This window comes from Falco rusticolus, chromosome 5, assembly GCF_015220075.1.
Source record: "Falco rusticolus isolate bFalRus1 chromosome 5, bFalRus1.pri, whole genome shotgun sequence".
Classification (NCBI taxonomy): domain Eukaryota; kingdom Metazoa; phylum Chordata; class Aves; order Falconiformes; family Falconidae; genus Falco; species Falco rusticolus.
Genome location: NC_051191.1, coordinates 69158585 through 69184319, shown reverse-complemented (window position 1 = coordinate 69184319; position 25735 = coordinate 69158585). Strand labels below are relative to the sequence as shown.

Below are 25735 nucleotides of genomic sequence, written 5' to 3'. Positions count from 1 at the left end.
CAGATAAGACATCAAGAAGCTGATAGCTCTCCAAGACCCCGAGAAACCACACTTACAAAAATATACACAGGAGATTTGTTTGAAAAAGTCTGCATGGGAAAGGCATTTGGCAGACAAGAAAATCAGAAGCCATTCCAAGAAAAGTGTCTCCATGTACTTTAAAGTCACAAATCAAACCAGTTGGGCCTTGAAGCTGCAATTTTGTCCTCCTCATTGCAGGCTGGTGCCCTGGATTGCTACCGAGTGGTTTGTTGGGTCACACCATGGAATTTATAGACGGCAAACTTCTGCTAGAAACAGCTAAAATCACTGTGAAGTCTCAGTGACTGGCCTTCCCAAAATACTTAGTAGAATTGCCAGGGTCTGTAGTACTTGAGATGCTCAAAGCTTAAAGAGTCCTATGGGAAGTTTATACAGTGGCATTTATAATGGCAATTGAACACCTCGGGAACTTGGGAACACCATGTATCACTTGCAAAGGAGGCGGTGGAGGGGAGAGCAAAAGGCTAAAAGCCAGAGTAGTGTACAAAACTCTTCTGAGAATCTTGGAAGTTTTTGGCATGCTCAAGCATGGTCAGCATATTTTTTTATATATATATATATATACACACACAATATATATATATTGTCTTGTCTAACATGAAATCCGTAATTACAGCAAAACACATCCTCCGTATGGAAAAAGTAATAGCTACAGGAAACTTTGCAAAGTCACTAGCTCAGGAAGCTTTCTGAAAAAGGACCAACTGGTAATATATTACACAACAACAACGCTGGAGGTTGAGAAAGAGGGCTTCCAACCAGAGTCTACAATTTCTCTGTGTTGTGTTAAATATCATTTAAGATAGCGATACAAGTATGGCACTCAAAACCCAGGATATTTTATAATGCAGCCACATTTCTCCTGCACTGCATGCCAACCCATGCCAAAAAAGTACCACTGCCTCCATAAAGACCTGCCATTTTACGTTCTTCTGAATCCCTCCTTAAACCTGCCTCTTTCACAATATCTACAAAGCAGCCTTGTGCAGCAAGGGTTGGGAAACCATAAACTAGAAAGCTCACATCTTCTGCTCCTCCCCAGACATTCCCACTGGTGCTCCACTCCCATCAATCCGCCCCCAGCTCTGTGCCCTCTGCGGGGTGCCAATTTTCTGTGATTTGCTCAGATTGTACCTAGCAAGATAGAGCTCCGATTCTCGGGGGGCATTCCTAGATATCATTATAAGAGAAAAAAAAAAAACAAACCCCAGACACTTATGAACAAAGCATTTGAAAGTCTGGAAACTCCAAACTGAGATTCCACAAGCAGCTCTCCCTCTTAGTGTGTCCTGTCCCCAGAACAGCCCTATCCCTGTAGCCTAGCCATAGTTCCCCCTACGCTATATTAGTACTTTTCTAACATAAACCACGTGTTGTCACAACAGCAGCTTGTTAGTCATTTTAATAAGAATTACTGACTACGCCAAAAGCCATTTACCTTGAAACCCTCCCAGGAGGGGTCAGCTTCACTATGCTGTTTCATCTTCCATCCTCAAGTCAAATCTTTCTCTCAGATTTGCATTATGTCAGGTAAGGGATAATATCTTCATGTCGCACACCTCATATAGGATCCTCAGGGTTTCTGTCACCGTCTAACATTCCACTACACTCTCCAGGCAGATACAAGCAATTCTTGCCTTTCTTATTTGTCCTCTGCTTTGATCTGGGCTTGGTACTCATCCAGATACCATGACCACTAGGACCATGTTTTCAGTGCCAGTTACAGGTGAAGGCTAAGAGTGCTTCAGCTTGGTTAGGGTTTTTTTATGGCTTCTAAAACCTCCTGTTCTACAAATGAGCTGAATTAAAGGTATTTAATTACAAATATTTGGGTAACGTCTGTGATGCAGAAGACACAGGGTGAAGTATGACAGAGGTTGGCTGCAGAATCTACAATCACATTTCCAGGATTTCTAATACTTTGCTACAAGTTACATTTTACAGTTCCTCTATTTTTAAATGTGGTATTTCAAATTGTTTTTATATCTACAATGAACTAAATGCTTTACAAAAAGAAGCAACAATGTTTTCATTTGTTGCAGGTTTATTGTCTTGAAGAGCAGTTATACTTGCAGAGTTTTTCATAAATACCTACTGCTCCTTCAGTACCTCCATTCAGTGAAGGATATAGACCTGCATTTCGGAGCAGCTGGGGCACCTCTGAACACCCACTGCCAGTTAATGAGCCAACAGCAAACCCTCAGATGTGGGACAAATTTGGATGAGCCATAGCATGATGTTCTGGGCTGGGGAAAGCAATTATCTGCTTCCGAGTCCAAGGACAGCCTTCAGGATCATCTATTCCAGTTTATACCAATCCACCAGTGACAATTGCTCCCTGGCAGATGAATACAAATGGAAAAAAAAACCAACCCCAAACCCACCAAGAAAAATCTCCCTTTCATAATGTAATGACATCTATAGATAGACATTGTAAGTAACTCCCATTATTTTGAAGTCTTCCTGCTTTGCAAAGAAGCCAATCAAAGAAGCAAAGGGACAGCAGCCAGCTGTCCCAGGCAACTCACTGGACTAAGCAGACAGCAGCTATAGTTCACAGGCTAGTTGCAGCAGTGGGTAAAAAGAACTGTGATTATAAGCATGCTTGTGGGAATAGCACGAAGAAGTTTAACTCCTGTTAGGCTTGGAAAACAGCTTGGCCTGACTCAGCTCATCAGAGGCTAAAGTACTGCAGCAACAGTGCAGTGAGACTCATTTGTACGTGGGCACTAACGTGGCAGTCCTTTCTTATTCCAACTATTTCAGGAAAGAATATTTCTCACCTTTTAGGCTTTTTGTGCTTCCAAAAGCTTAGTACAGAAGGAGTAATAGTTCAGTCAGATGCTACCTGCCATTTGCTCAAATGGCTTTGCCAGCACAGTATATCTACACAGCAGGACAAAGGTGGTGCAGTTGTGCATGCTAGTGCAATTCAGCTAAAAATACGGGTGATGACACCATCCAAGACAATGAAGCAGCCAGAAAAATTCTCCAGAAACTTGGAGACAAAGACCCTCTCCTAGCTGGCACCACAGACTAAAGGGCATGCTGCTCTGTCCTCACTTCTGCTGCCACTTGTGCTCTTGCTAGCACAGTTTGTCCAACAGATTGGCACATCCTCCTTCTAACCACACCGCTGTCCCCCGCAGTGCAACCAGCAGCCTGCCCAGCAGGGCTACGGTCCCAGTAGATCTTGCTGCCCTGTCTTGTAGCGTAGCAACTCCCCTTTCACCCCAGCTTCCCCAAGAATAATCAACTGTGTGTGTTTGTTAGCTTTTAAGATGTGAATAAATGCAGATGAGATTCCTACTAAACTCATTTGCCAAACCTACACTTGAACACCAGCGGCTGATAAAGCACTGGCATGCAGGGGTTTCCCAGTGCAGTATTGCAGCTGGTGAGGACAGCCCCTGCAGACTGCACACAGCCTCTGAGGGAAGATGCCACTAGCTCTGTAGAACCTGCTGCTACATTATCAATGATGACAAAGTCAAACCAACTCAACTTGGGCATGCAGACCTCTCATCCCTCTATCCCTGAGCCATGACACCTCAACATCTGATTTTGAATCAGTGCTTTCTGATTCACCTGCAACTTGCAAACACCAAATGCAACTCCAGAGGCCAACAAACAGCTCACACTGCAGTAAACCAACCATTCCCACAAAGCAGCCTCATGGTCCTCCCTCCACAGGAACAAAAGTGGTCAGGAACCCCAGGGTACTTTCTACTTTGCTGCTGCTAAGAAGTGAATATAGCCAAGGGTCAGAGAAAGAATGGTGGGGACTTGCCCCTCCTGCTTGGGCAGCAGGGCAGTACAGATTTGCACAGTATTTGTTCTACTGGATAGGTGCTGCTCTACCCCCAGCTGCACCGGTTTCACTGAAAGAAGTCTAAGATGTCCAGTTACGCCACTTTCTGTTTTCTAGAGCATACATTTCTCCTATCAGAAAGGCAGGGAGAAGGGTACTATACTAGCAGAAGGGACAATGCCATGAATGTCCTGTCCTGGTTTCAATTCCTGGTCCTGGTTTCCTTGTTCCCCCATGATGACAGGAGCTGGAAGTGCACTCAGGCCCTGGATCCAGAGGGGTGGAGTTGGGGGTGAGAGGGGAAGGAGGAAGAAGACAAGAGAAAGAGGACACATTATGCTCCTGAGCAGTTCCTGCAATTAAGTCAACCAACTGTTGGGTCGTGTCTTGGTTGCAGAGGACAGGAAGGAGGACAGCAAGTCATCCACCACACATTCCCTCACCTCTCCCTGCTCCCCGCAAACTCTAACCCTATCCTGAAAGATTTCAGTGTGATATGATTGTAAACAGTTAAGGATTCCTCCAGTGCTAAGCCCACTACAAGCTGGGCCCACCCCCTCCCCCATTATGTACAATACATTCACCAACAACAGAAATTTATTTAAAAAGGCAACAGGTTAAATTCTGTAAACTGGATCCAGCTCCAAAACACACACGTTAATACTACAAGTAAAATTCCATCATCGTCCTCTTCCACCCTGAAAAATATACCTGAGTTTAGCAGTCAATGAAAGTTTCCGCCCCCACCCCCGCCCTCCCCACCCCAAAAAATCCCTCAAACCCTGAATGAGACGCAGTCTCCGGTCACAGAAAGCCACTAGTTTGCGATGCTCGCCCTGTGACGGCGAGCCAGCTGCTTGGCTGGCTGGGGCCCAGCACCGCTCCAGGTTTCCAACACAAAAGCCGTTGCGGCACCATGTTCCACGGACCCAGGAAGCTACATGCTGCTTGGGCGAGGGGAGGGTGGGAGGAAGGCCTGCACCTCCTCCCCCTTGTCCAAATCACGCGTGGCTTTCATCTTTGTGAGGTCCTTCCTTCCTCGGACTAGCTCTGGAAGAGGAAGAACAAGAGTTGGAGGCTTTAACTGGCAGCTTTAGAAAGTAACAACCTCATGATTGCATGCAACCAGTTCAAAGCTAGCACTATCAGTCCACCTAGGACATGTTTTACAGTCAGCTAAGGCTATAGAGACATCCCCAATGCCTCTGCACAGCAGCAGTTCACTTCCCAGCTTCCTCCGGTGCTTCCCACTCTCATCAAACACTCCACCCCTTTAACCAGTGGGAAAAGACAGACTCGCATTTCAACTCTGCCCTCTCTAGCAGCCCTTACTTGATCCAGAGGCAATGCTGATGGTTTTTGTGACGTCAAATCTTCCCGGGACATGGTTGCTGTAGGCATCTTCGGGAAAGGAACTTGAGCCTGATGCATTTGCATTCTGGAGCCAGGTTGAATGGAGAGAGTTTTAGCACATGAATATCAAGAGCAAATCCCGTCTACTTTGTTGAATGCATACATACAACATTCATATACAAGCATGCATCTCATGTATTCCTCTTCCCGGCTTCCCTCCAAAACACAGCCTTTAATCCATGCCACTTCCCCCAGTGGCTCAGCTGTAAGCCAAGCTCCCTGAATACTAGAAGAAGGACTGTCATGCTGGAACTATGACAAAACAGTAACAGTTGAAGCACATTTATAAAATCTAAACAGGCAATTTTTTGAGTACCAGGATTTTCTACTCAGGAATAAAATGTGATATGCACAGTCCCAGTGAGAAGTAATTTTCTGTTAGGGAAATATCAGACAGAGAGGAAGGGCAAAGCAAGAGCAAAGGGAAAACAGGGCAATGTTAAAGTAAAGGAGTTCATAACAAGAGGCTAACTTCCACTTTTAGTTAGCTATTATGCCTCGCTACGAGAAAGAGGCAATAAAATACTTGCAAAGAAAATGGCAAGAGTCCGTCTGATTAAGAGATGCACAACCCTGGATGACACATTAACAAAACACCGTCAGATAAAACAAAGCTCTGGTGTGGGGGTGGATGGGGCAGGCTGTTGGTCTCCAGGATAGTGATTGCTACTTGTTTTAAGAAGCTGCAAGGAGACTCCCTCCAGCTTGAGGGACCTCTTACTCCAAGCGTCCTAAGAGTCACCTGTTAGCCTTCCAATTCACTTGCCATCTCCCCTGACTTCAAGCCATATACTTTCAAGGATATCCAACACTTATCATCACCCCCCTCCCTCCTTGCCTTCTTGCAGAAAACACAATCTTACCCCGAGGGTCTATACAAGTCCTGGGGTGGCCCCGCCATGCCACCTCCACTGCCTCTCTGCTCCATCAACAAGGCCTGAAAGTGACCTACGTTCTCCTCTCGGCAGCGGTACAGGGGTCCCTCCTGAGAGAGGCCGTTGGCCTGGCTGGGGGCTGGATGATGAGACAAGTGAGCATTCATGGGCGATCCATACGTCCTGGGCTGGAAATGACTGGCAGGATGGCGGGATGCATAAGGAGAGCCAGTCTGTAGCATGACCCCGTGGGGAGGGAAGGCTGATGGGCCGAATCCCATCCCCGAACCCAGGTGTGGTGGAGGAGCTCCGTAGAGGAACTCCCCTGCTGCCACCGAGCTTTGCCTCTTCGTGGCCGCGTTGTGGTTGTCCAAATCAAGAAACTCTTTGGGACTCTCTGGTCTTTCCTGGGACTCCTCGGACTTCTCATCTTCAGGCCCCAGGTCCTGCCCATCACTTGGAGAAACCTCTTTGGCACTCGCTATGTCCATGCGGTTGGGAGAGGCCAGGGCGGCGCTCAGTGCCTCACAGCCCTGCAAGCCGCTGGCAGACCCCCGGTCCGGGAAAGGGGGTCTGGCCAGGGGTGGGTGGGCGGTGGGGTGCCCACTGGGACTGGCCTGGGGGTGAAGAGGCCTCTGCCAGTCCGAGTAGCCCTGTGGACAGGCATAGTAGGGTGGTCGCTGGTAGTGGTGGTAGGAAGGCTGAGGTTGCGGCTGGTAGGGGTAGGGCATGCCCTGGGGGGGCCGATACCGCGGGAAGACACCAGGGTGGGCGCCGCTTGGCTGGAAGCCCCGTGGGGGGAAATGCTGGGGGTGGGAGGCAGGAGGAGGCGGCTTCCCCCCCATCACAGGGCCGAACCCCTGCAGGCCTGGGTTGATGTGGTACCGCCCAGCTGAATTCGGGTATTCCAGACCGGGCATGTAGAGTGGGTGGTGGAACTGGTTGGGGGTGGCCCCCATGGAGCTGGCATCCACGCCGGGGAGGCCAGTGCCCTGCCCCATGCAAGGCACAGCTGCTTCGGGCACAGCCTTCCCACTGCTGCAGAGGGGCTTCTCCAGAAGGTTGGCGGCTAGCCCCTTCCCCTCGGTGGTGGCCACTGGCCCCTCACCTGCTGCCCCATTCTCAGGCAGGGGACCCCCTCTCTCGGAGGTAGGAACCAGGTCCCTCATGCAGCCCGGGCCGCCAGTGTAGCCACTCTCCACCGGCCACGCGCCTTTGCCCTGCCCTGCCTTCATGTCACCCTTCACGCTGGAGCTGTCCCCCTCCCCGTCCAGGGGCAAGGCGCGCCTGGTGCACTCCATGGGCAGCGGGGGCTTGGGATGAGGTAGGATTTTGGCATAGGCCCCGTCGGGAATACCAATGCACTGAGCCTTCTCGTCTACGCCTGCTGGTGGCTCCACTGGAAAGAGATTGGGAAAAAGTTACATACTGGTCTAATTTTGGGAACTGGCCCTCCCTGCCCAACACGTACACATACCCACTGATGCTGACCCAAAGCACATGTGCCAAAGGGTAATTCCTGCCAGCTTAACCAGGGCTATCAAAGTAGCCACTCAACATCTGCTGCTGCTGGGCAGACCTGCCCAACAAGCACCTAACACCTGGACTGAGGAAGCATCCCACTGTTGTGCAAATGGAAGAGAAAAATCAGTGACTTTCTAAAGCCATGAAGGCCCTTTCGTTATAAGTACTCCAAAGCCTAAAATATCCCATTCCCCTACTCAAACCTCTCTACAGGACGGTTTGATTGTGGCACCAGGACAACTGCTCTTCTGGGGGGCTGCAGTCTCCTTCCCACACCCATCACAGTCTTCCCTTCAGAGACCTTTAGCAATTCCAAAGTGCATCTTTGAAACGTCAGGTGGCTTTTAGTAGCTGCTTCTTTTAAAAGAGCTCTTTTAAAAACTACCCATGAGGTTGCACCTCTCTCGGAAATATGGCACACGTGGACTGAACCCTCAAGATACAGGCACACTGTTGATTGCAAGCCACCAATAAATCACATCTCCGCTGGAGTAACACTGCATATGTGGGTTTAGTCTCACACATGGGTGTGCAGAGGCTGCCTAATGAAGAGGCAGAGTTGGGGAATACCACAGTGGAGTCCACATGACAGCAAAATAAGAAGTCAGGGTAACGGCAGCTTGATTTTGGGCTTTGTTGCCCCTCCTGGTTCACAAACTCCACTTGCCCACAGCTCGGGCAGAAGCACTACCACATACTGAGATGCTGTGGAGCCTATTGCAGTCAGATTTTAACCAACTGTGATTTGGAGATGTAGCTACTTGGCCCTGCAATCACTCAACATCCTCCCCCAGTCTCTGTTCTATATCCAGCACAGTTAAATGATGACGACTTTTAAGCAATGTCACACAAGGAAAGAGTTTCCTCTTAGTGCAAGGCACACGAGGGATCGATAAAAGATGCAAGGGTTTTGATCTCTAGTTTACCAGCTAGAATTAATGAAAAAAAATATTTTTTTGATCTCTGGGTTTTTTTGATCTCTACTTTAGGTTTGTTTTATTTGAAGGTTGGGGTTTTTTTGATCTCTACTTTACCAGCTCGAATGATGAAATTCAACTAGAAAGAAACTTGTGATGGCACACATGACATGCTGCCATCCCACCTGAATGGACATGGCTGCTCAGGGGCTTTTGGGCAATCCTGTTGTGTGAAGATTTTGAGATGCCGAGAGCTCACAAGGCACATGTGCATTTCAGAGAAGCCATACTGACATACACTCAAAGGAGTATATTTAAACCATTTATTCACATAACATCTTCTTTTCTTACTTAACTCTCTGCAGATCCAATTTTTAAATTAACTCCAAGTGAGCTCTAGAAGCATCACAGCCTATGCTTTGCATTTGTACCCCATGGCAAGCTGATAACTTGCACTTAGAGCTGGGACAGAAGGGACCTCTGGCAGGCTACTGTCAAACAAAGCAATTTTAGAAAAATCTAAGCTGGAGTAGAAAATATATGCCAATTTAGATTAAAAAAATAAGAATACACATGTGAAAACTGTGTGTCCCATAACTATTTAATCAAGATTTTAGTAATTTTCTAGAAAAAAACCCTGCTTTTGTTGCTGAGCCTCAGCCACTGTTTAAAAACTACTCTGGCAAGCCTGAAAGTCAGGGCATATTTTCCACTTTCCTAGTGGCACAAATCCAAATAAAGCCACATTTGCAGACACAGGTTTTGTGCATCTGCGTGACAATTAAGGTTTGGGTCCCTACACCCAAGAGCAACAAAGCTGGCCTGGGGGGAGCTCCTGCACCCACCCCACACGTGCACACCAGCAGGCAGAGGGTCTGCCCTGGCATGGGAAAAGGGAAGGCAGTAGGGGGATGCAGGCAGGCAAGGTCAAATGCTACCAGCAGGCACTCGATGGGTTACCTTGGTTGCTCTCCATCTCCATGGTCTGACCGGTTGGATCCTGCGAGCTGCCGTTCCCCATGACCGGTTTTGGGGGCTGCACGCCAGCAGCAGAGGCTGCGTGAGCCAGCTGAGGAAAGGGTCCGGGGAGGTGCGGCGGGGGTGGCTGGCGAGGGTGGTAAGGCACACCAGGCGGACACACGCGGGAGGACAGCTGCTGCATGGCAATCATCTCTGGGCTGTCCATCATGGAGTCCCCGCCCTGGCACCCTCTTTGAACCTGAGGTGGTCCCCCAAACAGAGAGGTCGGTGGCTGTGGCATCCTCTGGCCAGCAGCTTTCCCAGGCGGTCTGATATACCCTGAAGGAGGCACCCCGTGAGGTAGGAAATTTGATTGCTCGGTCCACTGGCTGGGAGGCAGCGGTGGCCTCATGGCCCGAGGGTCCATCATATGACCCAGGGCGCGGGGCTGGAGCGAGGACCCCGGCCCCATGGGCACCTTCTCCTCCGGCCCCACGGCGCCCTGGCCAGCGGGGCCGTGGCTGCCGTTCCACAGGGCTGGGTGCGCACGGTTCAGGTACTTGTAGGGCCGGTACATGTGCCCTGGGGGGACCTCTGAGCCCTCCGAAGGCCTCACAGGGGGGCCGTTGTGCCTCGGCGCGAGGAAGCCCTGCTGGAACTGGGCCGGCGGGTAGACGGTGTCGGGTGGGGGGCCGCTCATGCGCCCCAGCTGCAGGGCGCCAGGCCGGGGGCCAAGGCTGGTGATGTGGGTCGGTCCCGCACATGCCTGCTTCTCTGGGGTGGCCAGCCTGTGCCCACGGTGCTCACTCAGTCCCACAGCCGGCTGGGGAGGAGGGGGAGAGAGAGAGATGAGGTAGGTCTCGCACTGAGGAGCAGAGGAGACGTATGGGTCCCAGGGTGCTGGATCCCTCGGCTGCAGCATTTCTTACCTGCATGGCAAAGTGCTGGTGCTGCTGGACCGGGTCTCCGGGATGGGGCTCAGGCACTCGTGGCGAGCCATACAGTTTCGCAGGATCCGATCCTCGCAGGGGACCAAATGTTCCTGGCACAGCTGGTCTCTGGGGAACAGGGAGAGGTGTGGGAGGGAGAAATAAAACAATTTGTGAAGCACAGAAAAGCAGCAGAGCTGCTGCAGGTGAGGGGAAGCCAAGGCTGGAAGAACCACACAGATGAGGAGATGGGCTTTTTGGAGGCACCATGAAAAACCTGTAGGCTTTCCTACGGGATGACACAGCTCCCCTGCCAAACAAAGCCACTCTCTCACATTCCAGCCTACGCATCCCTGTGCTCAAGGCTGCAATACACTCGACTTGCCACCCAACTACTTGGGAGCAAGTGAGAAGACTGGAGGGGGCAAGTGATTTACTCCAAGGAGCGGAGCGGACCACAAAGGTGTGCAAGCAGGACAATGGGGGAAACGTGCTGGATTTCCTTCAAAAGAGTTGTTGACTCCAGCTCTCCAGTTACTGCCTCCCACTATCTGCACCACAGGAATAGCTCTAAAAATTTTATTTGATCTCTAGATAAAAGGGCAAGGGTAGCCTAGTCTCAGAGGAGTAGGTGATACACCACACCACAAGACATCACTGGTTAAAATGGAAAAGGCAGTGAAGGATGGGTGAGGAACAGCCCAGAGGAGAGGCAGAACAGGTGGCATCCAGAGAATAAATGTTGGGCTAAAGGGAGGTCACTGCTGCAGTCCAGGGTGGCCTGGTGTTCAATTTTGTTTACTGCTTTTGTAAATACTCAAGGCATGAAATGCACTAGCACACAGGTAGTGCAAAGTTACCAGGCATTGTTAAACTATTGAGACGAAAGACAACCAGCTTGTTCAGCATCATAAACTAGATGTTAAGAGAGGAAACGTGACTGCTTTCCTTGCACAATGGGGTAACTCTCTAAGGAGAGAAGAGAACTGGGGGAGCCAGGGCTGGTGCAAGCCCACACGGGTACATGCTGGCCATGGGAAACATTAGGAGACTGTTCCCAGTGAATGTGGCGAAGATTGAAACTGTACCAGTTTAAGGGCAGAAAAGTTTCAGTTGCCACAGGGATTTCACAGTAGAGAGCTTCATTCCCCTTTACCTCCCTCCCTCCGCAGGCCTGATGGGTGAAGAACAGCAGAAACTGCTCCTTACCATCTGGCTGGGATGTGGCACAGGGCTGGGCATGCCACCATATTGCAGAGAGCGAGGGAAGCCTCGCCCATTGGAAGGGCCCACTTCTCGAGAAGGCTGCATTGGGTTGCCGCTTGGATCCTCTGCAGAGGACGAGGAGAAGGAGGAGGAGGAGGAAGAGGAAGAAGAAGCAGGAGCCCTGGAAGTAGCTCGATATGGTGGAGGTTTTCCTCCATTTTCCAGGCGTTGCTGCCTCTTGCCTGGTCCATCTGGGTCTCGTGACCGAGTCCAAACACTGCCTGTGCTGGAGCGGCCAGTCCGCCGGCTCCTCTTCTCTCGTCTCCCGTCTTCTCTGATCCAAAACTCCTCATCTGTGTCTCCATCTTCCCCAGGGAAATGCTTCATCATTGCTCGGTGGAAACACCTCTCTAAGTTGTAAGCCATCTTGGTATATTCTGCACTCAAAAAACCCAATATCATCAGGAACAGAGCCTTATAGAGAGTAACAATTAAGTAACATCAGACTTTCCCCATCAGATAAAAGAAACAAAGTTTCTTTGAGGAAGACTTTTGTCTCACTAGTCAACTGGTTTATGTTCTTAAACTCAGTAAGCAACACAGCATCAGATTTGTTCAGTAACCCCACCAGAGGACAGGCACATAGGCATGACAAAGTGCCATTAGTGGTGTACTCTGCAGAGTCAGCATTAACTCAGTGCTCCAGCATAGTGCCAAGAATTACATTGTAAGACGCACCACCTCTGCTCACAGAGCTGCATGACCTGCACAGTTAGCCAGCAGAGTTCTGAGAGGAGAAATGTGAACTTCCAGCAATGCTATTTGATTACGTTCAGAGGCTTTTCTTGGACTCATTCAAATCTCTGCTGTATGCTACAAGACAGAGGAAAATCAGCACACATATTTATCCATCTACAGTTTCTAAAGCACTTGCTGACCCTGACACAAAAGGTTTTGCCAACACCAGTGTCTCTATTGCGTCATTTCCACAGGACAGATCTGCTCAGAGGGGCTCTTGCTTCTCATTGGAGTGGATAGGAAGGAAGAGACCTGTGAGAGGTGTTAATGACAAGGGTTTGAAGCAAGTGACTTTCCAGTTGTTTCCACTAAACTAACTCTGAAGTTCCTCAGGAAACAGGTCTCCCAGTGACAGTGCAGGAATGCTTTTACTTGGGGCCCGCAGCAACAAGCCAGGTAGCTCTAACTTTGCCCTTTCAAGATAGTGCTGGTGAGACACAGTCTGCAGTGATGACCCACCGTATAGGAACTGATTTCTTACCTAAGCAACATGTAGAATTTTAATTGGCATGGCAATTCAACCCAGGGTTTCCCATTTGCAGACTCATGTTTTTCATTCAATAGGCAAGAAACCTAAAACTACATTTTCCATTCAAAGGACTACAAGCCTGGTTCGTTCCTCACTTTTCTGTGGTACTCAACAAACACTGGGACCTAATCAAACTCCAATGCTTTTCAAAGCCCGTGTTAGATATTACGGGAAAAAGGGGCATGCACACACATGCGTACACAAAGGAGTAAGTTCAGAAATACCCCAAAAGAGAATAAGCACAAATCAAGTACTGGTGAGTAGGAAGAGATCACTGCTTGCTTTGACTGAGCACTGCAAATAGCCAAACTTAGCATCTTACTGCTCTTACCACTGCCTTCACCATTGTACTTAAGACAGTTCCTGAACATGGTCTTCATATCACCCACAAATTCTTCCTTGGTACAGTATTGACCTCCATTCAATTTCTTCTCCATGCTAGAGATGTCCATGGGGGCCTGAAACACAGCAAAACCTCCCTTCAGCTGCAGCAAGTGTAGCAGGGCTTGCAAAGCTGCATAGCTAGCTTCCTCACAGAGAGGGGATGGGGAGCGGAGGCTGCTCTCCGGAGAGGCAGCCTCTCGTTTTTGGTTTGCTTGATTTGTAAGGCTAGAAGGGACTATTGGAGGCATGCAGTTGGACTGCAAGGGTAACACAGCCCACAAAACTTCAAAACGTTTCCAAAAAACCAGTCAACAAAGTGCACCAGTCAAGATGGCTGGACCACTTTCCATACCTTAATGATCTGGTAGTAGTTGGGAGCATATGATTCATCAACGGGCTCCAAAAAGGGCCAAGAGTCCTTGTGAGCCTTTACCACATCTAGAACTGGCAGTATCAAAAGAAAGGTAGTTACACACACATGCCCAGGGGAGTATTTCACTTTACGCAAGTCACGCAAAGGGGAAAGCTGGGGCAGGACTAACCTTTGTACATGGCTGTGAACTCGTCATCCAGTTCAAAGCTGTAATGGGAAGCACAACAGTGAATACACACGCTGAGGACATGTTAAGGCATGCTCTCGTACTTCATCTTCCCTTGCACCTCGGGCACAGTGCCGTAATGCTGACGAACAGGCCTCATCACAAACTCTCCTCTAGCATGGACCAAATGCAGATGTTCTCAGCTTACTCCTCGCTGTTCTCCACCCTCACTTCTCCCTCCTCATTCCTGTGAATGCTCACACTCCTTCCCATGCGCCCTACTTCATCGCACTCTTGTGCTGCATGCCCAGTTGCATACTCACAGATCCTTGGTCCTTCGCTCTTCCCTGGTAGGGGAACTGGGATCCAAGTGGGAAAGCTCAGGGGGGAGTTCCTTTCCCTGTGCCAGCAGCCAGGCCCGCTCTTCACGAAGCTTCCTCCTCCTGGCCCGTTCTGCAGTGAGGAGGGGGGGAAGAGGTGAAAAAACATTCAGCACTCCTTGTCAACAACATCTTGCAGGGAAATTGAAGGCAGCTCCCGCAGCACTCAAGAACTCCAATGAAACATTCTTGTTCTTTCAGCAAAAGCAGCAACGGCACAGGAGCCGAGGAGGTGAGAAGATAGTGCACCATCAACATGCCTTTTCATTTTCCCTTGACTTTACAATTATTGATTTTGAAGCATTACTGTGATACAGATGCTCCCCTAGGCAGCTTCCAGACAAATTCCTGACAATGGTGTGGTACAAAGATAAGTTCAATGCACACACCTAGGCATAGATCAGCACTATGGAAAGAGCTGGCTTGTTAAGTTACCATCCTTCAGATGCTTCACCTCAGGCAGGTGAACTCAAGGCAGCTGGTTTTGCACTAAAGCGGATGAAGACCAGTGTCAAGGCAAGGGTGAAGTTCTACCAGCTGGGTGGCAATGAGTAACTGAGGTCATTAATACCCTCCACCACAATGGCTAGCTTTGGGACAACTGCTCAGGTAAGTCTTTGCAGCCAGCGTGAGCAAGCTGCCACACAGGAGGGCTACTGGGACAGATTTCATTTAAGAGGCGAGAGACAGGAAGAAGCAACGCTAGTAATATAACCTGTGGTTTGCAACCAGACAGCTGGCCAACAGATTGCTTCATAATAGAAAATTTATGGGCTCTTATGAACCTCATTTCCTTTTTCTTATAGGAAATCTGAATTCATTTGACTTGCTAAACACCTGCGGTCATACCAACTTTCTGTAGGAACAGAATTCTGTGAAAGTAATGCTCAAGGAGAGATGCCATAGGAGTAAGACCCCAGAAAACAGGCCACATCAGGGAACACCCAGAGTGAAAGAAATAGGGGAGATACTGGGCTAATACCCTCTAGCAGACGGTCCATCTGTGGAAAACGTGAAAGACTCAAGAAGCACTAGCTCTGGTAGAAGGGTGGGTATTTCCAGGGAGGTCCATGGCCATATATGTCAGAAGACAGTCCAGATTTCCTGTTAGAAGAATCTAGGTAGTATTGAAAGTTGGAAGGACAAGGCTTGTATCTAAGATGTCCTACAGAATCTAACAACATGTATTACAACATTTAATGATGAGGAGTCCAACATCAAATTGCAGTTAACAGAGATTATCTGAGTCCATCCAAGCACAGTTCAGTACTTCATGGTTCTTTCATAAAATTAGCATCATTTAGATGACATTGTAATGGATGCCTAAGTGAGAAAACATGAGGTACGAGGTGATGATTTGGACTGCAAAAGGGAAATCTCATGGCAACAGCAGCCAAGAGGTAAGGCGGTACATTCTTTAGAAATCCATCCAGGCCTGCCAAGGATCTGACCTGGTAAACAGACAGGAACTGGGGAGCACTACCCTGGTACCAGACTGGACTTCAGTCAGGATTAATGGCAGGTCCTTCTACCACAGCAAGTGATTAATACAGCATGTTAAAGATCACTGGCAGAGCTCATTGTCATGCTGTTGGCCTGGGTTGAGTCCTACCCAGCAGCTTTCAAAATCTAACCAATGCCCTAAAAAGTACCTCAAACAGCTAGAAAGTCACATGTGCAAGAGATAATGTTGGAACAGCATCTGGGAAACTCTAACCTGCTGTTGTGACAGAAATCTAGAAAGCTGCTTTAACTCATAAATTCAGGAAAGTACAGATGGGCTCAGCAGGAGGCTTGCTACCTGGGGTGTGTGTTGGAGTAGGGGGAAGTGAAATCCCAGACTGGAAACAGGAATGTGATCTAAAGACAGGCATATGGTCCAAAACCAAGAAGCAGGTGAAGTGCTGTAGTTCAACAGAGAACAGATATTTCACCCTGTGTTTCACATCACCCCTTGACAAAAGACCCTACAAAATTAATGTTAAATCCCAAGCGGACTGCAAAATGCAAGAATATATTTGTTACTCTAAAATCTCTGTCAATGGGTGTCCAGTTTTAACAAGTCGGAACCAAGTAAAACAAATGACTTCATTTTCAAATCACTTTCCACTGTCATGGAAGTAAATGCTAATGGCAGATATGCTTGGCAATAAGGAAAGATGGTTAAGAAGCCAGTTTTACCTGGATAGCTGCAGTTTCTAGGGTAGAAAAATACTGCAGTGATTTAACTAAACAAGTCAGCCATTTAAATAACCTTTCCAAACAGCATTTGCACCAGCTTAAAAGGAGACTTCTCCTGACTTAGCCTAAACTGACTAGGGATGAGTTTAAACTAAATTGAAAGAAACTGTACAAACCAAAATAAAAGCATCTCTGCCCAAGAAAAGCATGAATGTATGCTAAATTGGGTTAAAACAGTTTAGTGCCCAATCCCATGCCAGTTTCTTTGAGCTACTCTGGTGCCTTTGCATCAGATGATGTAACAATTGCATTTACTCAGAAAAAGACATGGCTTATACCAAAACAAGACCTTTTTCCAGGTACATGTATCTTTGCAGCTCTTCTGGAACTTCAAGATTAATTTTGTCTATACAGATGGAGAAATAAAGCACAGCGAATACGCAATTTGCCAAGGTGAAACAGATATCTGTGGCAGATATGGAAGCTGGATGATTCTCAGTTTAAAGCACTGGATTAGCTAGGACTGGCAACCAGGAATATATATGAAGGCCAAGCAAGTAATTGGATTTTCTAAAGGTTAGAAAGGTAAGCAGGTAAAAGAAACTATTCTTAGATAACATCTGGTCTGCTACCAAACATGTGGTAGCAGACTGTTTCATCTTGGAAAGTTTACAACGTTTGCACGAACTTAATATTTTTTCCTTTTCTGATTCTTTATTCACTTAAGCATCCGCGATACTGATACTGCCACACATTACCACCACCACCATTTTCTGAAGATGTTCGGCCTTTCCCTGGAACTGCAACAGCCCAGCCAGCCACTGCGTGAAAAGCAGCAGATAAAGGAACCCCTGTAAGGGAGGCTGCCAGAGAGAAGGTGGTCAGAAATGAGCCTGCTCTTAGATGCCAGTGCCTACATGTACTGGCTGAACGCCTGCTGTCTGTGCCGTGATCTGACCTACTAAAAACAATATGGCTGTTTCTTGCAAAATTGATTAAAACAGCATTTAGGTCAAACCCACACAAACCCAAGACCAACACCTGAAGTTGCCACCCGTGGTGCTCTGTTTAGCATGGTCCCCTCATCTTTAGTTTTTCAGTTGATAAGGCCGGTAACAATATAAAAATGGTACTCTTTCTACTCCAATGCTGTGCCCTTCCCTTTCTCCTCAGATGGGATCCTTCTTTCATTCTGCATTGGGCCAAAAGGACCAAATGCTATTTAGGAAGAGCAAAGACAGCTAATCCTGCACACAAAGGCCACAGGAGGCAAACGGGGAGACAGAAGAGAACTGAGGAACAACACAAATAGCAGGAAAAAAAGGAACAGCTGGAGCAAAGGAGAAAATAAGCATGATTTGGGGAAGATGACACAGTTGAAGGGTGCAGTAGAGAACAGCCACCAACACCAAGAGAGACAGACAAAGGAAAAGCAGCTACAGTCAGACCAATTTATCCAAGGTAAGTGCAAGAAAAGATATTCTTGTTAGCAGGTCTGACAGGGCAGGAATGTGAATGGCAGCTCTCAATTCAAGATCTCAATCTTGGCTTTGAAAGCTTCCACCCATTTCACACTGGTCACATATACCTTCCACTGCTTTGACCTTCTCCTCCATCTCTCTCTTCCTCTCCTCCTTTAGCAGCTGTTCCTGTTCCCTCTTCTGCACTGCTATAAGTATTTGGCGCTCCTCCTCTTCCTCTCTGCGCCTCTGCTTCTCCATTGAGCTCAGCACATTCGGGTTTACCTGCAACAAAATGGTGCATCAAAAACTATAAAGCATTGGCTTGTCGAAGTCTGAGCAGAGGCAGGTTTACTTTGAGCAAGTATTAAAGCATACCTACAATGAATGGCTGGGGGGAAAAAAAGGGGGGGAAAAAAAAGGATTTTTACATATGAATTCTCAGATGAAAAGCAACATGTAAATGAAAGTTATTTGTCAAGCAATGAAGTCCTACTGATACAGGGACAAAGGAAAGAGAAGTGATGAGTTAGACAAGCTGTGACTCTGCCAGGGACATACCACATGTATCTGCCTTCTGTATTTGCCCATAAAGGATATGGGCTGTTGATACCCTGACACAACACCTCTACCCCTTCCAGGTAGCAGAGCCCCAAGTTGGAATCGTGAGCAGAAAGGACTACTTTTTAAGATAGGAAATTTCTCCAATGAAGTGTGAGGTATGCATATGGCAGTGTGGAATTACCTTTTTTAGCTTAATTTAATTATAAAGACAAATGAATTGGTCAACCACCAGCCACTCTCACCTCTTTGACTTCTGCAAGACCAAGATAAGCGTGCCTTATCAGCAGGGAATATCAACCAGGAAAGAACAATGTGTATACAGTTTTCTCCACCTTCATTTTCAGGGAATAACCAGCAACCACTACGTAGGCAGAAGGCATTTCCTGAGGATTAGCAATCAGCTGGGGTCCCTTGGCTGCTGCTCAGACCATCAACTTCTCCAGGCCCATTATTAATCCCCAGAAAAAAATCTGGCACCACGATTACTATTTTGTCCTTGTTTCATTGCCTAGAAGTGGAACCTCGGGGTGTTTTGATAAATACCTAGAAACGCTGTCTGGTTGCACTGCACATTCACTCCCCCTGCTCTGCCTCCCTTCCTCTACACAGCACTGCCCCGCAATCTCCCCCTGCAGCTCTCTGCAGACCAGTGTTGTGTATTATCTCCCTCTCTCCAGCAGCAACAACATGAAGCGAATTATGTTGCAACCACCGACAGCCACAGAGAAGTGTCCAAGAGAGGGTGATGTCTTGACGACATTAGGACTATATCCTGCATTTAGGGACAGACTGGACAGGGAAAAGCCCTATTCTGATCTTTTAAAGTGAAACTGATCTCACCACAAGGGAACTCAGTCTATCTTCTTTTCCTTTTTAGATCTTTGCCAAATACTAGTACTTCACTTTTCTACCCCTTTCCTAGGAGGACCATTCTGTGAGCCCACATGCCTTTAGGTCAGCCAGCTTCTCCTCACATTCAGCCTAAAGTTTATTTCTCACCCCCTCATGCCACCCAATTATTTCCAGTTATGCTTTTCTGGGTGAACATAAATTCCCCTCTTCTTCAGCCACATTCCAGCTTTTATGGGCTTCCTCAGAAACTTACATGAAATGCCCACGTTTCTGCAATTAGGTTAGATGTTTCCTTATAAAGAAATCCTTTCAGCTCCCTAATCATTCTTGTTGTCTCTCTCAGATCCTTCCTCCAATTGATCAATATCCAAACACCAGGATGCCCAGGACTGAAACTGCTATGCCAAGTACGAGAGTTCAAGAACCTACAGAATCGGATTCTACATTTCCACTTTTGATTCTTTTCATATCCCTTTCTCAACTGCTCTATCATCCAATTTTCTGCTCATGCACTGCAAACAATTTCAGGCCTGATTCTGACCATCATCAAACAGTGTCCCACTAGCTTTCTTGACCAATCTTTAAATTGCTGTAGGAACCAAAGAAGTCAAGTTCTGCAGCAATTAGAAGAGAAAGAGGTGAGCACGAACCAGCCACCAGAAGTTGGTACACCAAGATATTTTATTGAGGATGTGACCATCAGCCTTTAGATTCTCCAGCCAGTAGACCTAAGCCATCCTGGCGTGCCACACTAATTTCTTCGATTGTCGGTACACAGGTCAGACATTCCCTTTCCCTGGATTCATACAGCTTCCACCATTCATGTCCTATGGAAACATGAACACAACATCCAAGCTGCAGTGTTCACACCAGGACCTCTCCAAGCCTGCAGGGTGCATTCAGCACCCCAAACTGTAATGGCGCAACACAGAATCCATAGCACGTTCCAAATCAACCCACCACAAATACGGCATCGACAAAGAACAGGACAATTTTAAGTAAAGGAAATGAAATCATCCTAGCAGATCTAGGAATAGAAGGGAAAATCAGAAATCCCAAACGCAGTATAGCGAGCACCAAGGACTGCCACAGACACCCACAGCTGCACTTGCTCCCTTCAGCAGTGCAGGGCAGCAGCGGTGCCGGCACAGGCTGCTCCATCCATGCCAGACACAGAAACAGCCTTATTTTCAGAGGGACCTCTGTCCCTCTTAAAGCCCGCTGGGGATGAGTGCGCTCAACCGAGGGTTATAAAAACAAGCAAACACAAACAAGTCAGCTCCTACTACATGAGGTGGAAGCAGACACCTACAGGAAAGATAAAAACAAGAACCCAGCACAAGATAAACTTTCTTCCTGACTGAAGAGGTGGCAAAGGGACGTTTCTCCAGCTTCCTCCCCACTTGGAGGATAAAACCCACCCCTCTCCTCTCCGTCCACGCCATCACCGCCTCCTTCCCTCCGCCAGAGAGCACTCCAGGACACAACATCACTGTCTCCCCCCTCCCCCCTGCCCCAGACCCTGAAAGGGCCAAACTTCTGCCTTCTGCCTCCCTCTCCAGACAGTGGGTATCAGACTTCAGGGGCAGAAGGCCAGGAGACACGGGTGCCCTGGCCCCTTGTCCTCCAAAACTTCCCTGCTCCGGTTTCCGCAGCACTGCCCTAATGAGGGTGCTGCTCAGGCGGCTCTTTAATGAGGAGCTAATCTGAACCACCTGTTAAGAAATCCCCCACAGGATTAGGAGCCTACGGAGCAGTTATATCTCGGACCAAAGCAGCATCCAGCATCCAGCTCGTGGAGTCCGAAGGAAGGGGTCACCCCTGCACTGAGCTGGGGCTTTCCTCCCCCAGACTTGCCTGTTGCCCACCCCTCTTGGCAAACAAACCATCAGACTTGCTGGCACCTTCCCTGTCTCCCCTGTGGCAGGACGACTGCCAGGTCCTGCTGGGGAGCCAGCGCCGCCAGCATCGCCACCCTCCACTGCCTGGCTCCCCATGCCCTGGCGCAGCGGGTGCTGGGAGGGCCCCCAGCTCGCTGGAAACCTTTCACTGGCCCACAGGCAGCAATTAACAGCCCTCTGCTGCCACAGACCTGGAGCACCTGCGGTACTGATTAGCATCATTCAGGCTCCATGTGTTTCCCACTCCCCTCCTCCTCTGGGATTTCTGCTGCCTGTGAACAAACACGTGTCCCTGCGCTTCCTGCATGGTGGGCTTTGCAGAGAGCAATTCTGGCCCCAAACTGACCATCACTGGGGTCTTATTTTCCTCTCAGCAGGCTTTTATCTGCAGCATGATGAGAGGTTCTTCCTTCCTTTTATTTATCTGTTCTAAGTAATTGTATTTATTGTGGGGAACTGTACTTTCTCCTTTGTTTTGCGGGAACCCCTGACCCTGGCTCACGTGGAATATTCCCTGCAGTTTAATTTCCCAGGGTTTGACAAAACACCAGGTAACTACGTTTTCGTTACATCTACAGCAAGAGATTACGCTACAGCCTGATAGAATCAAGCCAATTTTTTCCTCCAAAGCTAATCCCATGTTGCCTGACCGATTGCTTTAGGTAGCAGTCGCCAGTTCAAAGACCCCCCATCTCCACCGTACCATGTCCCTGGCTGTGCCAGCATGACTGTTGGGGGCTGCGTGGTGGACTGGATTGGAAAGCTGATCTACATCAAAAATAACCCTGACCAAATAAAAAGGTTATATTTAACACCAGTCATTTTCCTGGGTCTGGTTCACTGCACAGACCCGCAAGCAGCAGCACGGTTACGCTGATGGGGTGGAGAGGAGATGAAGGTGAAGAGGTGCGGAAAGAGCCATTTCAGCCGACAAGGCTGCAGTTTGATAAGCATTTCTTTAAGCAGTCTAAATTGTGACTTCCAATTCCAGCTGACCCCCTCCTAGCTCTGCTCTGCACTGCATCAGTCATTCTTCTCTCCCTCTGCACTATCTACACCCTCATGTGTTTGCAGCCTCACGTTTTCCCCTTGGCTGAATTTCTGTCATTTCCCTTTGTAAGCCGGTTCTTCTAGCCCTCTCATCCTTCTTCAACTTTTCTTTGAACTGCCTCGAATGTGCCAGCACTTTCATTGAAGTGGAATTCCCCAGACTGAGCGCAGATTTCCATATGCAGCTGCACCGGGGTCTGTGGCGAGGCCGGTTACCTCTGCGATCCAGAGGGCAGCACCTCCCTGCTCGCCATAGAAACCCCGAGTGTCAGCCTGCCTTTGACGGGCATTACCACCCATCTCTCTTTCAGCACAAACACTTTCAAACGACTCCTTCCCACTGAATAGCGATGCTGCGGTTTATTTTTTCCCCCAGGAGGCATCTGCTCTCGCCTCCCTCTGTCATCCTCCCCCTCGCACCCCCCCTCACCTCCTGCTTGATTGGTTTGATGGGCTGATGGTCAGACATCCACCTGGGAGAAAACTCTGTCCGCTGCAGACGCTTCTCCTGAAACAGGGTCGAGAATTGAGGGAAGGAAAAAGAGAGTGGAGGAAATTAGGGCACATTGGTGATACTGGCAGGAGAAACTCTGGGGGCTAGAAGTGACCATGAAATCCCTATTAGCTTTACAAGGGTAGCAAACAAGCACACTGAACTCAGCCCAAGAACATCGTGCTGACTGCAGAGCCCATTTTACAAAGCCATCTAGCCAAATGATCACGTTGCAAATCTGTCTCACCTGAAAACATTCAGTTGATGGACAATGCCCTTCGGAGTTTCAGGGCTCTGACACACCAGCTCAAGCAGACTTAGCTAGGACAGCTAAAGCAGCCATCAGCCCCTTCAGCAGAGACCGCTGAGAAATGGCAGTAAAAGTGGAATCACAGGCAGTTTGCATAGAAAAGCTAGGCTGTAAATCGCAGCAGTTCAAAAGCAGACAGAGATTCCCTGCTAGCAGAAAAGGGACACGGAACACGGCTGAAGACAGTAACCCCTTCAGCCATCCTACCTATGCTGCCATACAATCATGAACCAGATCCTTAAGTATCGACTGTAGCCCTGCCACTCCACGGGGAGAGCCTTGCTCCCCGTACACAAGCTGAACAGCCCCTGCATCCACAACACTTGCAGGTTGGAGGTGGGGGGAGCAGGATGGGGTGACAGGCTGCCTGGGTTTAGCTCTCCTTCAGTCAGCAAACGTCCATGCTCTTGGAAGCGGTCAAAGAGAGGTAAACAGGATATCATGTCTCCTCACCTTCTGTGCAATCATGTTGCAGATCTCCGGCAGGAAGTCTTCACTCAGGAGTTTGTAGAGCTGCCGCTCTCTAAGGGAAGTCCTCTCTCTGAAGCTCTCTGTGACCTGCCTCCACTCCTCTTCCGTCTGACACAGCAGCCACCATGTCCCACGGCCAGGCCCTTGGGACCCTTCAACAACATGAAAGATGTTATCTCCACAGCAGTTATGACTAACAACTTCTCTTTATTCCTCCTCAGGGTTCAGGAAGAGCAAAAAATATTGCCAATGGCCACTGTTATGGGAAACATGCTCTTTGCCACAGACCCAAAGCTCTCTTCATCCACCAGAAGCACTGCTTCCTCCCCTACAGACACTGAAACTGATGCCAAGATACAAAGGAAGTACACAGGTGAAGAAATAACGGTGGCACTTTGCAACACACAGGTAGTATGACATCCCTGTAGCAAGCCTCCATTCCAGTTATGAAGGACCAGAGAAAAGGATTTAGTTTGTTTCTTGTAATGGAGGCTGTCAGCCAGAGCAGGACATACATAAGGCAATGTAAATGTCTGGTTTAGTCTGGCAGCAGAATAAAACCATTAAAAATTAACGTTATTTGAAACAAGCACATTTTTTTCGGGGTTTTTTTTTTGGTAGCATTGCAAACCTTTGCTGCGGTGAATAAATCCTCCCATTCTCCCTAACGAATCATTTTGTTTGCAGGCACTTGAAAGAACAGAAGAGGAAGTGAAAGATGGGGTTCATCGGGCTGCCAGATGAGGGGGAAGTTCCAAAAGTTCACATTCCATCCCTGCTTGATCCAGAGTGGGATCTGAAGCAGATCACCCACTGCTCTGAAGCATGTCCCAACTACCAAGACACTCTGAGCTATTCTGCCTTGTGTGAAACATTTGAATATTAATTGCAGAGGAAAGACTCTCTTGCATGGTGGTTGGAACACCCATCTGGACAGGGGGAATGTGGTTCCTGCTCTGTAAATGTTTGCACAGAGCAGAGAAGCCTCAAGGGTTGCAACTTGCATGCTTTTGCCCTGGGATTCTCTCTAAGCAGAAAAGGTTGTGGGCCAGTTTTGGGGAGGGGGAAGACGTTGGTTCAAACCCCTTCAAGACTGAGTGGTTCTCAGCTCCCTCTGGACTTTTCCAGAGCTAACCACTGGCTACTGGAAAGAAAGCAATGTCACACCCCTACTGGCAGATGTCATGCAGCTTCTCACCGCATTTTCAAGCAAATTAACTATGAAAAAAATACAGAAGCAAAAAACAAAACCCCTTTCTCTCTGAACCCAACTCTGGGCCCTTTTGTAGCCATGAGCTGCCAGTGGCTCTGGCATGCAAGCTATCAGGTTGCCCCAGGACGACTGGAAAGCTGCAACCTCCTTCCAGCCACCTGCCCTCTGTCAGAAACCTCCCTGCCACAACAGTGGCACAAAGTGAGCGTGTGCTAGCCTCAGGTCACAGGCCAGCCTACAGCTTAACCCACCCTTGGCTTCAGCTCAAATTAATGCACTGGGGACTGGTAACCAAGGTGGTGAAGGATCAACCATGTGCTGGTTTCTCCTGCCCTGGCTAGGCGAAGCCATCCCCTGCTCACCCGCAGCAGGGAGCTTACCTGCACAATGCCCCCAGAGCCTGCACCCTTGTTTACCCTTCCCTTGCCAGCTGCCTATGGGGGACTTGTTTCAATAGCAGCCAGGACTGAAGCACTGTTTTGTGCCACCAGAAGATTACTCTGAAGTGACACAATTTGCTGGAAGACAATGATGTGATAAAACCCCCATCGCGTCATGCGCATCGCTCCAGCTCTGCCACCCTGCTCGGGAGCAGCCACCAGGAAATCTGAAGACAAAGGGTGAAGGAAGGAGGCATAGGAAAGACAATGCCACCCTCGCCTTTTATTGTGGGGCAACAAGCAGGCTGAGCCCCTGGGTTATATGGAAGCCAATGGATCCACATGTATGACAGATGAGTCCCAGCTCCCTTGAACTCACTTTCACATTATGTTGCCAACTCGCTTATTCTGCTTGTCTTGTTAACCCTTAGGTGGGTATCCCCAAGACATCATTTACTGAGCTCAGCCACCCAACCAATGGTAAGGATAATGAAAAAGGTTCTTCCTTCCCTCTCTTGGCATCACTGACACCACTCTCTTCCCAGTCGGAAAA

At 48.5% G+C, this 25735-nt stretch overlaps 1 protein-coding gene across 3 annotated transcripts in view; it reads right to left on the bottom strand.

Moving 5' to 3' along the window:
• Positions 1-4432: 4432 nt before the first annotated feature.
• The window catches only part of LOC119148655 (cat eye syndrome critical region protein 2), a 94843-nt gene continuing 73540 nt past the window's right edge, over positions 4433-25735 (bottom strand). For 2 of the 3 annotated variants that reach the window (XM_037389111.1, XM_037389113.1), the window contains exons 7-19: positions 23572-23741; positions 22746-22823; positions 18077-18233; positions 14251-14380; positions 13931-13968; positions 13741-13832; positions 13336-13462; positions 11681-12114; positions 10472-10600; positions 9543-10365; positions 6130-7540; positions 5186-5291; positions 4433-4903 (exon numbers count right to left, since the gene is read on the bottom strand). In XM_037389111.1, the coding sequence (XP_037245008.1) occupies positions 4898-4903; positions 5186-5291; positions 6130-7540; positions 9543-10365; positions 10472-10600; positions 11681-12114; positions 13336-13462; positions 13741-13832; positions 13931-13968; positions 14251-14380; positions 18077-18233; positions 22746-22823; positions 23572-23741 (3701 nt within the window). In that variant the 3' untranslated portion in view covers positions 4433-4897. The remainder of the gene's footprint in view (positions 4904-5185; positions 5292-6129; positions 7541-9542; positions 10366-10471; positions 10601-11680; positions 12115-13335; positions 13463-13740; positions 13833-13930; positions 13969-14250; positions 14381-18076; positions 18234-22745; positions 22824-23571; positions 23742-25735) is intronic. The other variant, XM_037389112.1, reaches the window with a different exon arrangement.